The sequence below is a fragment of the Labrus bergylta genome, chromosome 10 (genome assembly GCF_963930695.1).
Source record: "Labrus bergylta chromosome 10, fLabBer1.1, whole genome shotgun sequence".
NCBI lineage: Eukaryota > Metazoa > Chordata > Actinopteri > Labriformes > Labridae > Labrus > Labrus bergylta.
The window spans coordinates 19,771,567-19,785,454 of NC_089204.1; the positions used below are offsets into that span (position 1 = coordinate 19,771,567).

Below are 13,888 nucleotides of genomic sequence, written 5' to 3' on the forward strand. Positions count from 1 at the left end.
CCTGGCTGTCACGGTGTTGTGTATTTTCTGTACAGATGGACAGATGACATCTGTAGACTCATAATGTGCTTGTTTCCTTCAGGCTCTGACACATTTGTGGAAGTGGGCATGCCTAGAAGCCCCTCGCACTCGGCTAACGGCAGCGAGCTGAAACAGATGCTGGCTTCATGTAAGACGTCGTCAGGGAAACGGCAGGCTGTGGAGCTCCTGCAGGGCACCAAGAACTCCCATCTACAGTATGTTTGAGTCCAGAGATCGTTTACAACTTGTCTTGTTACTGTTTTGCATGAAGACTGAGATCATTTACAGCACATGCTGTTACAGTTTGTAGCTATCACATTCTCCTTGTGTATAGGAATGAACTGAGGACTGCTAGGGTGGAATCAAGCCCAAGCGTACATATTTTATTTTTTATTCTGACAGAAATAGATGGTTTATTTTTTCTGAGATGGGTTTTTAGTGGATACAGAATTGGCAGCCATATGGACTGTTTTACACACTCAGCCTGGACAGCATTATTATCACAATAACCAACTGCTGCTTAATCATAGAAACCTGCAGGCAGTCAAAACTGATGAGCTGGAAACATTTACAGCCTCAGTGATGAAGTGGCACAATGATTGGATGACGATAAACTCGTATCTGCTTTTTGCCGCCCTTTTTAGAATATTTAGACTACTTTCTTTTGGACTAGATTGTCTTTGCTTATGATAGCACATGTCTGTTTAATCCCAACAGTTCTGACTGTCTCCTCTCTGACGCCGAGTCCAGCTCGTCAGACAGTCCCGTGGCGGATAAGAGGGCACCAGGGAGTGAGCGGGCGGCTGAGAGGGCGGCACAGCAGAACGAAAGGGAGAGAATCAGACTGGCACCGCAGACCTCCTTTCCTAACATGCAGGTACACACACACACACACACACACACACACACACACACACGTCAAAGACAGTTTTGTAGGTTCTTAGTAATAAAACAATAAAAGTGCCTTCTCTTCTTTCAGGCATTTGACTATGAGCAGAAAAAGCTCTTGGCAACCAAAGGTAAGTTAACAATCCCGTCCGCACAAATAAGTTTGAGTAACCAGCCATGGTAATAAGGGAGAAATGTGTATACAATACTGCACATCACATATAGAATATTCCATTAATTTGTATCTATTTAAGTGAAAAAAATCACGCAACTGTATGTCTGCGTTCTCACAGCTATGTTAAAGAAGCCTGTGGTGACGGAGGTGCGGACCCCCACCAACACATGGAGCGGTCTGGGCTTTTCAAAGTCCATGCCAGCTGAGACCATCAAGGAGTTAAGGAGAGCTAATCATGTGCCATACAAGCCCAGCATGAGCACCACCTACGAGGTGAGACATAACAAGCCTTCAGTGTAAAATAATCAACCTTCTGTCACTTTTTGTATATGACAGAACACTTTATTTACCTAACAGGATACCTCGGTGTTTTTGAAACTCAGCAGGCATAAAGAACTCCTTGTTCAATATTTGGATTGTCTTCCTGTGTTTTCTCTCTCAGGGTTCCCCACTGTCCTTGTCTCGATCCAGCAGCAGGGAAGGCATCGGGAACGGCAGTGACTCCGACAACTGGCGAGACAGGAACGGCGGCATTAACGGCCTTCCAAGTCACACCGAGTTCCCGTCCGCTGTCGGCAGCCCAAAAAGGAAGCAGAACAAATCTGGTGAGTAAAGATTATTTCAGTCCTTGTCGTGCTACAAGAGTGACAGGATGTGTTAGAATTCATTTCTGGGATTGTCGGTTAAATTATTTTACTGATACGCTTAATATATTAATGGTGAATAGGTCACTTTTTCACTTATATTGCTTTCTTCAGCATCACAACTCTGATGAAGTGCACCCTCTAGGGAAGGAGAATATGCGGAAAGATATTTTTTATACACAAAGTGTACTAATTACTTCAGTCTGAAAAGTCCACCGTACTAATCGACATGTTCACTGAGTAAATAGGTATCACTACTTGAACATTAATACTCCTTATTGTCTTTAAAATAATGATATTTTTAATAGCTCTGATAAACTCACTGTTGCTGCTTTGTTAACTTTAAATTGATAATCATTATGTATCCTATTTCTTTCTCTGAAACGTCTGCATGGACAGCTGCAGAGCATTACCTCAGCAGCAGTAATTACATGGACTGCATCTCTTCGGTAACTGGCAGCAACGGCTGCAGTCTGAACTCTTCTCTGAAAGGTTCTGACCTGCCTGAGCTGTTCAGCAAGCTCGGCCTGGGGAAGTACACCGACGTCTTCCAGCAACAAGAGGTAGAACAGTGTTAAACCACTCCTTTGTATTTTATTAAAATATGTATTTTTTCAGCTGTCTTGAGCTGAAGACAGACTCTGACTTTTTTTAAACTGTAAAAAAAAAGTTATACTCTTCAGCCACACGAGCAGCAAAAGGGCACATCGATTTAAATTCTGCGACTGCACGATACATTGCCATAAACATTTTGTATGGACCTTCTTGGCCCTCAGATGATGATTCCTACTGATTTTGATGATCTCCTTACTTCTGCTCCAGCATTAGATATGAGGTTCTCGTGTATGGTTCTGAGTGAAACATCTTGATTGCAATTAGATGAAGATCCTAGAAATTTGCAAGACATTCAAGGGAACTCTTAAGAGCTGCATTCTAGTGACTTTTGTGATCTCTTAATTTCTCATTTAGCACGATCAAGGGTTTAAGATTTGAATTTTTCTGATACTTTAGTTGATGCAACTTCAGCTTTACTATGCATTTACTTTGCATTGCAAGAGCAGGCATGCTTTAACTCAAAATATCATCTGATAAAAAAGAGAAAATATTCTGGAAAAGATGCCTCTAAAAACTATGCACACATTATAGAAATATTTGTTGCTTCTTCCTATTGTACCAAACTCTTACCTAACCATAACCCCAAACACAAGCTACAAACCAAACCCTGCTCTCTGTGTAGAGTCACATCCCTACTCTCCATTGTAGTCAATTTACACCTTACGGTCTTAACATCTTCATACAGTAAGTTTTATTATATTTTCTGTTAAAACTCAATTTAGTTATTGAATTTGTTAATAGACATACAATACGAAGAAAACAGGGAAACTGTATTTGAACAGTTTACCTGATGAAATGTGTTTAAGGACTGCATGTAGAGTATGTTTGTTGTTAAGAAATCATGATAAAAACTCAAAGTTAAAGATGTTTCTTCAACATGTCTATATTCACAGTTGGCACTTTGGATACACACTTTCACTAAAGATGCCACTTGTATTTTTCACAACTTTTATGGTTTCAGTTAAATGCGGTCATAGTTGTGTTAAATGGACCTGTTGCTTCTTCAGATTGATCTCCAGACGTTCCTGACTCTGACAGACCAGGACCTGAAGGAGCTGGGCATCACCACATTTGGAGCCCGCAGGAAAATGCTGCTTGCTATATCAGGTACAAAGGAAACAGAAAGTTTTTTTTTGTTTTATTTTGTTTTTTTAAAAGTATTTTTTTCCTGCTTCCTCTCTCCACCATCCATCTCTACCAACAAACCCCCAAAAAACACCAACGAATATTTAGGAAGAGTTATCTCCAAACAATCGCCTCTGTCTCTTGGTGGTCCGTGTAGATAATCACTGACAGCAGCTGCAGCCTCGTCCTGCCAGCTCGCTCCTGCTTAAGGCACTTCAAACAAATTGGCTCTTGTGTTTCATTAATGTTTCTTATTTTGTCTGTCGCCGCAAAACAAGCCCGAGTGGAGCCCAGCTGTGCTCAAGGATAAAATGTGTTCCAACTAACAGAGGCCATAACCAATGCCAACCGCTGGATGGGAAAGATGGCGCTTTTTATTGGCACACTAGCAGAAAATGTTAAGACAATACTGTTGTGACTAATTGATCTTGTAAAATACAGCACATGTAATAAGTCACATTCTTCTCCCATGAGTGTGCTGATGCTTCTCCGTTTGCTCCAGCCGCCTCCCTGATGCTGATGCAGATTTTCCTGTTGTTGAACTCTAATGTTTTGAATGTCACACTTCATTACTGGTGTCACATTTTGGGCAATGTAATAGCCAGAGTTGTCCGGCTGCTGTAAGTTATTCGTGCTCATGTTGGGATCATTGTGTTTCCTGCCATGGGGATTCTGTCAAAGTTCAGAAACCTCAGACCAGCAGAGTCAGCGTTGGCAGCGAGAGCAGCAAAGGGGAAACAGCCCAGCCAGTGCTCTGATTATTAAGGAAGCAAAGGGATCCAAGGCCAGAGAGGGTTTTTCTGCCCGATGCCACAGCCAAGTACTGGTCAACTTTCATCTGTGCTGATGGACTCGAGGGCTCCAAAACAGGAACATACATGTCTCTGTCCGCCTCTTTGTCTTTCTGTGTTTCTGCCTCTTACTAGAAAGAGATAAAGCAAGTCAAGGCAATCCAAGTTTGAACTTCCTGCCAGTCTGCCAGCATAAAGAGCTGCAAGAGTGAGCTGCCTGTCTGCAGTAATTAAACTAAAGGTTTATACTGGCAGCATCCAAATGTGGCTGTCATAGGAATAACTCAGAATGTACTTCTGAGGTTTTTATGAAAGCATCTTGTCCAAACTGCTGTGTAAAACCAGATGGACACAAAGAGGGCTTTTGTTGATTTGTGAAATCCTGTAGTGATTAGAATCCAATTTTATTGTCATTGTTGATCAATGGAGGCTTTAAAGAAATGTTCATATACTTTGAGGTTTTGTTTATTTCCTTACTTTCAGTACACTAGGAGAAGTTTTCCACATTTAAAACCCATTTTTGTATCACATTTGCAGCCGCTGATGCTCTGGGATCCCATTTAGTTTTTTCCTGTTTTTTTTTTTTTTTCAGAACTGAACAAGAACCGTAGGAAGCTATTCGAGCCGCCCATCAGGTCCTCCTTTCTGGAAGGGGGAGCGAGCGGCCGCCTCTCCCGGCAGTTTCACGCAGACATGGCAAGCATCAGTGGGCGATGGTAATCTCCCCCTGGTCCTCAAGCCATCCCTGGAACCGTCCATGATGGAGTCCAGCCTCCTGTTTCTCTGTGCCTGAGATGCCCAGGTTTCAGTGGATGTTTACCCCATTTCAGCTTTAGCTGAAAAATAGTTTTCAGAATGTTTTTGTTGCCATATAGTTTAAATATATATGTTATACAAAAAGCCATAATTGTACCTATAGTGCCAACAGGAAAAAAAAAAGGATTTCTCAGATACATGAGGTTCAGTGTTCGCTCCCTATAGAGCTGTAAAGTCTGTGAGGAGCATTACGGTATGAAGGTTGTTGTTCTGGTTACAGTCCAGTGTTTCTGTCCACGTTTAGTTCAAGGGAACAGGCAGAATGATTAGTACAATCATTTTACACATTGATGCTACCTGCATTTGTATTATGCTGTTGTATCAGTGACATGCACTTTAATAATACTAGACTTTTGCCTGTGAAAGCCTAATTAATAATTCCTGAGACTGAAGTAACGATAATACCTATGCATTTTTTTTTACTGACTAAAAGCACAGATGCATTTTGTACCAAACCAAATGGAAGCACTTAACCAGTGAGATTAGAGCGCCATCCAATGAAGTACAAAAAGAGGTCATTAACTTTAACCCGTATACCAAAGGGAAGTACCCTTGTGGCCTTTGATCTTCAGCTGCTTTTACGTGTTTGATTGGTTGACATTCCTTTTAGGTCAGTGTGTGTGTCCAACCACAATCTGTTTACGAATGTAGACACATAAAAAAATCAAGTCTTGTGTACTCATTTTGCTTTATGATTTTATTTTTTGTTTTTACTACCAACTTAGGGGAATGGGTGGGATGTGTAACAGCTATCGGTTTACATATGTACTTTTTTTTTTTTATACATTCATGAATGATTTTGTCATTAGATTATTTGTATCTTTTCACCAGCCCCCCTGCCCTTTTAATCTGTGGAGCCGTTGTGTGGCTGTGCCATTAGACAGCAGCAGAGACATGAGGCAGTCAGGCTGAGCTTTACAGGCCTCTCTCTGTGTCAACATGCATCTTGCTGTGGTTTTCCTCCCTGTTTGTTTATAGTACTTTTTTTTTTTTTTTTTTTTATAGTGGTCTTTTGTCTCATCTGTTATTCGTCATGGTTTGCCTCCCTGTGGCCTCTTCTGTGTGCCGAAAATCTCACAAGCACTCCTCCACGCCTTCAGGAGCTCTGTGCCCATTTTTGCCTGCCTATCCACTTGCTGTTTGATTTAAAGCAAGAAAAAGACCTCACTACAGAGCAAGGCCATGCCTTTGTAGCCAAAAGTGCCAATGTACATAACTATTTTTTTCAGCAGGGAGATTTTCCCTAAGAACACTAATATTTTCTGACCTTCCTCTCCAGATAGGAGGTGCATCACACAAAGAACCAGTTTATTCACAGCCAACGTGGTTTTACGCCAGCATTTCTAGAAGAGACAAACAAAGGGAACCAAAGTCCTCTGAAGGACTTTGAGATTTGAGAGAAAAGCAAATAGAAATCTGGAATTTTCTAGTATCAGTCGTGCAATCAAATATACAGAAAACCTGGTTAAGCAGTGTTTAATGAAGAAGCAAGACTGTGTATGCAGGAGTAGTGTTTATTGTTCTGAGCTCCTGTATTATGTTTGTTCACATGATTTCAAAAGAAAACATCCTTTTTCCTGCAGCTCATTAACTTCGGATAACTCTAGTGTTCTTTTTAGTGAGGTTCTAGTGAAAGGATTCAGTCCACAAGCCAAAGGTCCTAAGCATTTTTTTATCAAGTTCCTTGGAAATGTGTTTCTATTTGCAGTTCAAAAAGTAGAAAAGTGAAGTCTAAAGAATGTCTTATTTTGGTATCAATGACAGTACAGTGTTAAAAATCTATAGTATGAAGAGAAAATCATCACTGTCCAGCACATGGAGATTAATTATGAGAAACTGATCAAACAGATATTGGAGGGAAAAGGGAAGACAACTAATTTTCACTCCTTTGTAATTTTCAGTGATTCCCATGAAGGTGACTTTTTGCTCATCATGTCCACCTTGACCACTTCCTACCATCTCTTACATCTGATTTGAGCCACTCTCATTGTGGTTGTCAAGTTGATAACACTTTACTTAATAATTGTCTGACATGGTTGCCGATATCAACCAGGTAATTGTCTTTTCTTTTCTCCTTTAAGTCTAAAAAAAAAAAAAAGAGACAAAAAGTGAGAAAGTTAAAAGGGATTGTTTATAAAGAGAGAGAAGAAACCCGGGGCTGATTCGCCCTCACTCATCATGGTACTAAACTGTTGAGCGCTGACTCTTAACAGTGCTGTGACTCGTGTTCCTGCCTAGCAGACATTTGTTTTCATCCCTCACTTTGTTTCCGATGGTTTTGCTCTGAGGGCAAAAAGAGGTTCTTGTTTTCTCAAGTAAATGTTGTTTGAAACAAAGTATTGATGCATGTTTTTGCAGATTTATTACGGATCATTGAAGGGACTCATCAAGTCGAAAAAGTTTACTGCCAGCTTGGAAAAGTTTCACAATTATGTCTTTGATTTCTTTTTTTTTTTTTGTATTATTCATGTTTTTGTCCCCAAAAGGGATTATTTTTGAAGGGTTCTTTGTACTGCAATCAAATGGTACATTTATAATAAATGTAAACCACTAAGGAAATGTTGTAATACATAACATTTGTACACCTTCTTCATCTGATACAGCCATTGTTCGAGTGTGGGAAAGGTACAATTCCATTGAGGAATTTGTGTGTAAACATTGCCATGAGGCCAAAGCTCTGTTCATTGTGGCATCTGTTGATGCTATTGTTATTCTGATTGTATTGTAGTACGGATATAAACAGGACATTCAAGAGAAATTGTCAAGCAGGCAAAAAAAAAAAAAAAAAATGTTGGTTCAAACATTCAAATGATATTATGACGGTAATAAATGTAAGCAAACAAAATCCTGTTTTGTCGTTCTCTGAATTTCACGTATGAATTTCGAGCATCAGGGTTTTTTTTAATTGCTCGAGTAAAATTTAGGATAAAGATAGAAGGGCCAAGAGAGATCTTTTCCAGAACCACTATTTATAATGTCTCTGTGTTTATCTGTTTGAAAGCCTCACAATTGACTTGAAGTGTAGAAGCATGCCATGTTCTTATTGTGCCATCCATTGCCTATAATCCGCATAGCCAGGATCTGCTTAATCCAACTGAATGATTTAGTCGTGACCGATGAAGACTCAGGCAAAGATGACATATGAACAGTATTGCTGGAGAAACAAATTAATTTTAAGCTCAGTCTCAAGTTCAGAGCTCTAAAGTGTCTGCCCATCTGTTTTGTCCCTTCAGCTACCAGACCATCAAGACCATGAGGAATAATTGTGCACAATTTAGAACTGGATTCTTCGACTCCATGGTTTTGTTTTTTTTCAGACATTATAAGAATCATATCATCCATGAATTGTCCGGTGAAGGCATCAGATGTGAAAATCCTCTGTGTAAGTGAGATCACAGTTTTATTGCTGTGGCACATGAATTGTATAATAAAGTAAACCATGACGATGTATCTGACTTAATATGAGAGGCTTAGCAAAAATTAGAGATCAACATAACCTACTTTAAAGAAGAGAAAACAGCTCGGCTTAATGCATTGTTTCATTTCTCCTGCTTATCTGTCATGTCCAGTGTACTAAACACTGTTATTTAAAACCTCAAGGGGGCAGTGTTGGCACTGAAAACAAACTGATAAACCATGGACAATGGAATGGTAACTGCAACAATTCACTTTCTAATCAAAAACTATAAAAAAAATATATATATATATATTTGTGGGATTCAAAATATATGCTTTAAAAGTTTTATTTCTGAGACTAGAAATTGTATATATTTGAAGAATATCAGCCTGTGTCACCTCTTAAATATATGTTTTTACCTTTTACCTTTGAACCTTAAATTTTACTTTTTGAAATGTAGATACTTTAGAGGTATTTAAAAATGTGAGAGAATGTTTTTGTGTGTCTGACTTCACACCAAAGGGTAAACAATCTCTTATCCTGCCTGTATTTTGCCTAAAGTCAAGTTGATGATTTAATTTTCCATCTAATTATTGGTCATATTAACTGCTCCAAGCCTCACCCACATGCCTCCCTGTTTATGGCAGTAAATTAAAGTTCAGATGGCCAGCAGTGAAAGAGAGAGAGAGAGCCTCTCATCCAACACGAACCAGACCTTGACAGAGACAGGTGGTGCTACTGGATGGTGTTCCTGTGACTCACTCACTCACTCACTCTCTCCTCCTCTGTTATTATTTTCCACAAGTAAACACAGCGCAGATCGTCTTCATGTTAACATCACAACACTGAATAGGGTGTAAATACTGGTATGTAATCATGAGAAGCACAGGGGTAATGTGATGGAAAACTGTTTGGAAAACAAAGAAGATCATAAATCAGAGCTCTAATAATCAACCTTTTCCTTGTCAGAGAAAAAGTTTCAGGATAAAGTGTATCTAGCTTTTACAAGGCCAAAGAAGCATTAAATTATACCCCATAACAATGTCACATGCATCAACCATAATAGTTCTAAAAATAAGAAAAGCTTTTAAAGCCAAAGTCAGTCTTTCTTGGTCTCACTTAAGGCCATTACATGTAGGGCCCAGCTGGTGATCATTCTCGGTGCCTAGCGAGACTAATTTCAATTTCATGTTCTTTTGTGAGAGAGTGAAAGACGGCTAAATTGCAGAGACGAGAAGTGATGGGCTTTCTTTTTTTTTTTTTCCCGCTAACCAATCGTGCCTTTATTTTGAATCCTTAGCAGCCTCGTCACTTGAAGACCACAGCTTCACATATTGTTGTCATGGGCAGCTTGCCTCTGCAGGAAAGGTGTAAATGAGAGGAGCTGTGACTTGGTTTCCACGCAGCACACCTGGCTCTTATCCAGCACAACATATGCTCACAGTGTCTGATGAGTCTGGCTCATTGTGTCTGTCAATCTGTTTCATCCTGCATGTTCATCTTTTCTTATGCAAAATCTCCCTAAGACAGCAAATGTTCTTTTTTTTTTTTTTTAATTCCTGCAGCTCCTGGTGCATTTCAGCAGGATAGTGTGCAGTAATCTGACTGAATTTGATCAAATACTGACTTCATTGCAGTTCTCTGAACACCGTAACATTGTGAATGTACACTAAGATGATTACTTAAAATGTTCTGCTTCTGTGTAATGAAACCACAAAGCTCTAAGTATTTCTTTACTCACTTTCTTTACTTAATCATTAATTTGCCTATTTATATTTTACCATTCTGAGGATAGAGTAAAACCTTTTAAATATGACAGATAATTAACAGGCATTGTTAGCAGGAAACTTCGAATGAGGAATACTACTCTTCATAGTCTTTTCTATTATCCTTTCTGTGCCTTGTCTTGCGGACAGAATATAAAACTTAAACTCACTTGATCTGCTGTTAGCTGGTGTTTCAGGGTCTGGCTGACATGATGAACCTCAAGCTTTAGTTTTCATCATCAGAGCCAGACCCAGAGAGTGACACAGCTTCCAGACCATCCAGGAGATCCATCCACCCAAATCTGCCTAGACTCCATCTGGAGTCCATCTGGACTCTGTGGAGCTCATGATAAAGTCAGGAATCAACTGCATATGCTTTAATTTTCTAAAGGAATACTTTTTTGGGGGGGAAATAGGCTTATTGTCTTTGTAAAGAGATGGATGGGGAAGATGAGCTTACAGTTTGAAGCTACATTTGAAGCCATAACCAGAAGGGAGTTAGCATAGCTTAGCATTAAGATTGGAATAATTGGGAGAACAATGGGGGACATTGTAAGCCTCACTCTGTCCAAATAAAATGATGCTCAGTTTTCAATATTTTAAATTAAAAACAAATTACAAATCTTATCTTTTAATTTGTATAAAGTATAAAAAAAAAGAGGTGCTTTATAAAGGTATTGTGCCTCCACTTTGTCCTGGCTGTGAAAAACAGCCAAGATGTGTTGCCAAAATGTTAAAACCATTCCTTTATCCTTTTTTATATTTAGCTCTCTCTATTAATTAAATTCATTTGATTAAAAACTCGTTCGGGCCTACTTTTTATCAGTTCACTGTTGATTAAAACGTGTGGGCTCTTTGACAGTTGAGTAACAATGAAGTTCATTATTATTTAGATTTTATTGTAATATCGGGATGGAAGGTGAAGTGGTTTGATTGTTGAAGAAGCCGCAGATAAAAAAAAAGAAGGGGATTTCATTTGGAGACGCTCAGACACACATTGCCTTTATCAATCAAAGTGCAGCTAAGCTGAGGCAGGAGCTCACACTGCAAATCAATGACACGCTTCATTTACTGCCCTCAGACAAATGTGTTTGTGCTGCGCCATGACACGCACACACACACACACACCCACTCTCAAACACAAACACACACGCGCACACACACACACACACACACACACAATAAGCCCTGGAGACTTGGTGTTGTTTCCTGCTAATTTAAAATCTTGTAGCCTGTGCTCCATATACTGGCTCGTAACTGACCTCTTGGATGAGAAGAGATGTGAAGTGACTGTAAGCCGTTTGTGTGAGGGTTTAGAGTACATATAATAAATGTATATGTATAGATATTGGGGACAATATTTCATGTTTTATGACAATATATTTCTTTCTTCATCCACCTATAAATCCTAAACCCATCTGGCAGGTTTTCTCCAACTTTCACTACACCTTCTCTCCCTGCTTTCTTGCCATCTGTCACTGTGTGTTCACGTGGCCTCTGAGCTTGGGGTGCAGCAGAGTGAGCAGATCAGACTGCCAGAAAGGCGCACACTGGGACATGTAGTGTACACACACAAACAAACACACTGGAAAAGAATCTGCACTACATGAGGCTGGGGGTAAAAGCAAATAAATTGAATGAAACATGAGAGAACGTTTTTAGAAAAGGAGGCAAGACTGCAAAAGGTAAAAGGATGTGGGTGAGGTAGGAAAACAATGGGGGGGAGGGGATGAACTTGGCTGGGTGTTTGTCTTGCATGGGACACAGTGTCGCTCTCTCCCCCGTCCTCCTGCAGCTCTGCTGGAAACACTGACGCTAATACATGATGAATCCTGCTGGAGGGGACACGGGTGGAGAGGAGAGAAGGGGAGGAAAAAAGGGATGACAAGGAGGAGGGATGAAGGTAGCATGCAAAGGAAGTCTCCAGAATCGGTCAGCTTCCTCCCCCCCTCCACCTCATCCTCCTCTGATGCTGTAGCAGATAAGCAAAGTAGGCAGAGGCGAAGGCGGGGGGGGGGGGGCAGTGGCAAAAAGAAAAATTAAGCTTTTTTAAAAGTAGAGTAGTTAAGGCCATAGGCTGTTTGTTTCTGTTTCTGCTGAGCTCACTCACTGGTTTATGGAATTATAGTGGAAACCGAGTCATTAAAACAGATGCTGTGTTAATCTGTGGATATCAGTGCAAAGCTCTTTAATGATCAAGCATCTTAGACAGCATGAAGGGTATTTGTTAGTCATGCTCATATAGTAAACATAAAAAGAAATGCTGCATTTAACTTTTTTTTTTTTTACATGAATAACTTCGAGGTTTGAATTATAGATGAATCCTGCAGCCTTTACTTCCAGACACAGATGCTTCGGTGTGTTTGCAGTGCAGGGATCAGAATCCTGACCTTCACTTTTAATGGGTTTTTATTTCCCAGGCAGGAAATTTGAGCCAGAGGCAGCATTGCCTTGATAAAATTCTGAGCGTGAAACAAATTTCAGTGGTGCTTGAATCTGAATGTCAGCGTGATTATGAGCTTACCGGGATTTTAATTTGCCTGGCCGTCGTAAACCCCTTTTCTAATCCTGCTGCATGCATGAAAACGCTCTGCAACTGCTTTACTGTAACTGTGACTAACGTGTGAAAATTTGAATATTCAGAGGTTATGTTGCTGTTGGTCAGCAGCAGCAGCAGCAGTGGGGTCAGGCTTTTTGAGGGTTAGGGGAGGACAAATTAAAAAAGGGCACCAGCTGCATGATGGTGCACCACCAAGGGAAATAAAATTGACACATTGTTTAGGTTAAACCATTTTCAAGCAGGTGCTGATTTTATGGCGCTACATCAGATTTTCTATGTTTATAGGAATTTAATTAATGCACAGTGGAACATTTAGATGCACCCCTTAGAGTCGATTTATCATGTTTCGTCATCTATTTGGGGCAATAAAGAGGGTATTTTTCCCTCTTTAAAAAATACATGTACCCAGAGTCCACCCATCACCCAGAGGTGATGATGATGCTGTGTCAGCATGCCTCACACAGAGATGAACCATGACGTCTGCTGAATAGATAAAGACTCTGCCATGTGTCTTCAGGGCGCCTTGCATAACACTGACAGGGACACAAACTAATAGCAAGTGGCATATATTCTCCCTGATGCTCCCCTATAGAGAATGCAGAGGAGACAGTGGTGCTAGAGGAAATATAAGATTGAAAATGATTCCATGGTGACTCCTTGATGGTCAAATTGTGTTACAAGAGCGCCTGCAGCCCACAATGTGTGTTTAGCCACAATTTGCCTGTGCACTTGACCTTTTCATTGCTAGGCAATCCTGTCCCTGGTAGTCACTGATAAAAAGGGTGTAGCAGTCTATAGGGGAGATAATAATAAACACGCCCAAGCCTCTCAAACAGACATATAATGTCGCTTTCTGGCATCCACGGGGTTTTGCATTTCATTATGAGCCATTACAATTCAAGAAGCATCGTCTAAAAATGCAAATTCAGAGGCTCTTCATTCATTATGTTGTGCAATATGTCAGACGCGTCCCTCAGCTCATTATTGTGGGTTCCACTTGCACCTGCGCTCGTGCGAGAGGGCCACACCTGACCAAATAAGGACATGTGAGAGACCCTTGTTGGGATGACGTTGCCCGTGAAATGGTAGA

At 40.3% G+C, this 13,888-nt stretch overlaps 1 protein-coding gene across 1 annotated transcript in view; it reads left to right on the plus strand.

Annotated features, from left to right (window-relative positions):
- The window catches only part of LOC109987915 (protein bicaudal C homolog 1), a 60,242-nt gene extending 51,719 nt beyond the window's left edge, over positions 1 to 8,523 (plus strand). The window contains exons 14-21 of the mRNA XM_029278329.2: positions 83 to 236; positions 739 to 898; positions 1,001 to 1,040; positions 1,203 to 1,357; positions 1,527 to 1,689; positions 2,128 to 2,291; positions 3,351 to 3,450; positions 4,852 to 8,523. Of these exons, the coding sequence (XP_029134162.1) occupies positions 83 to 236; positions 739 to 898; positions 1,001 to 1,040; positions 1,203 to 1,357; positions 1,527 to 1,689; positions 2,128 to 2,291; positions 3,351 to 3,450; positions 4,852 to 4,979 (1,064 nt within the window). The 3' untranslated portion in view covers positions 4,980 to 8,523. The remainder of the gene's footprint in view (positions 1 to 82; positions 237 to 738; positions 899 to 1,000; positions 1,041 to 1,202; positions 1,358 to 1,526; positions 1,690 to 2,127; positions 2,292 to 3,350; positions 3,451 to 4,851) is intronic.
- The last annotated feature ends 5,365 nt before the right edge of the window (positions 8,524 to 13,888 follow it).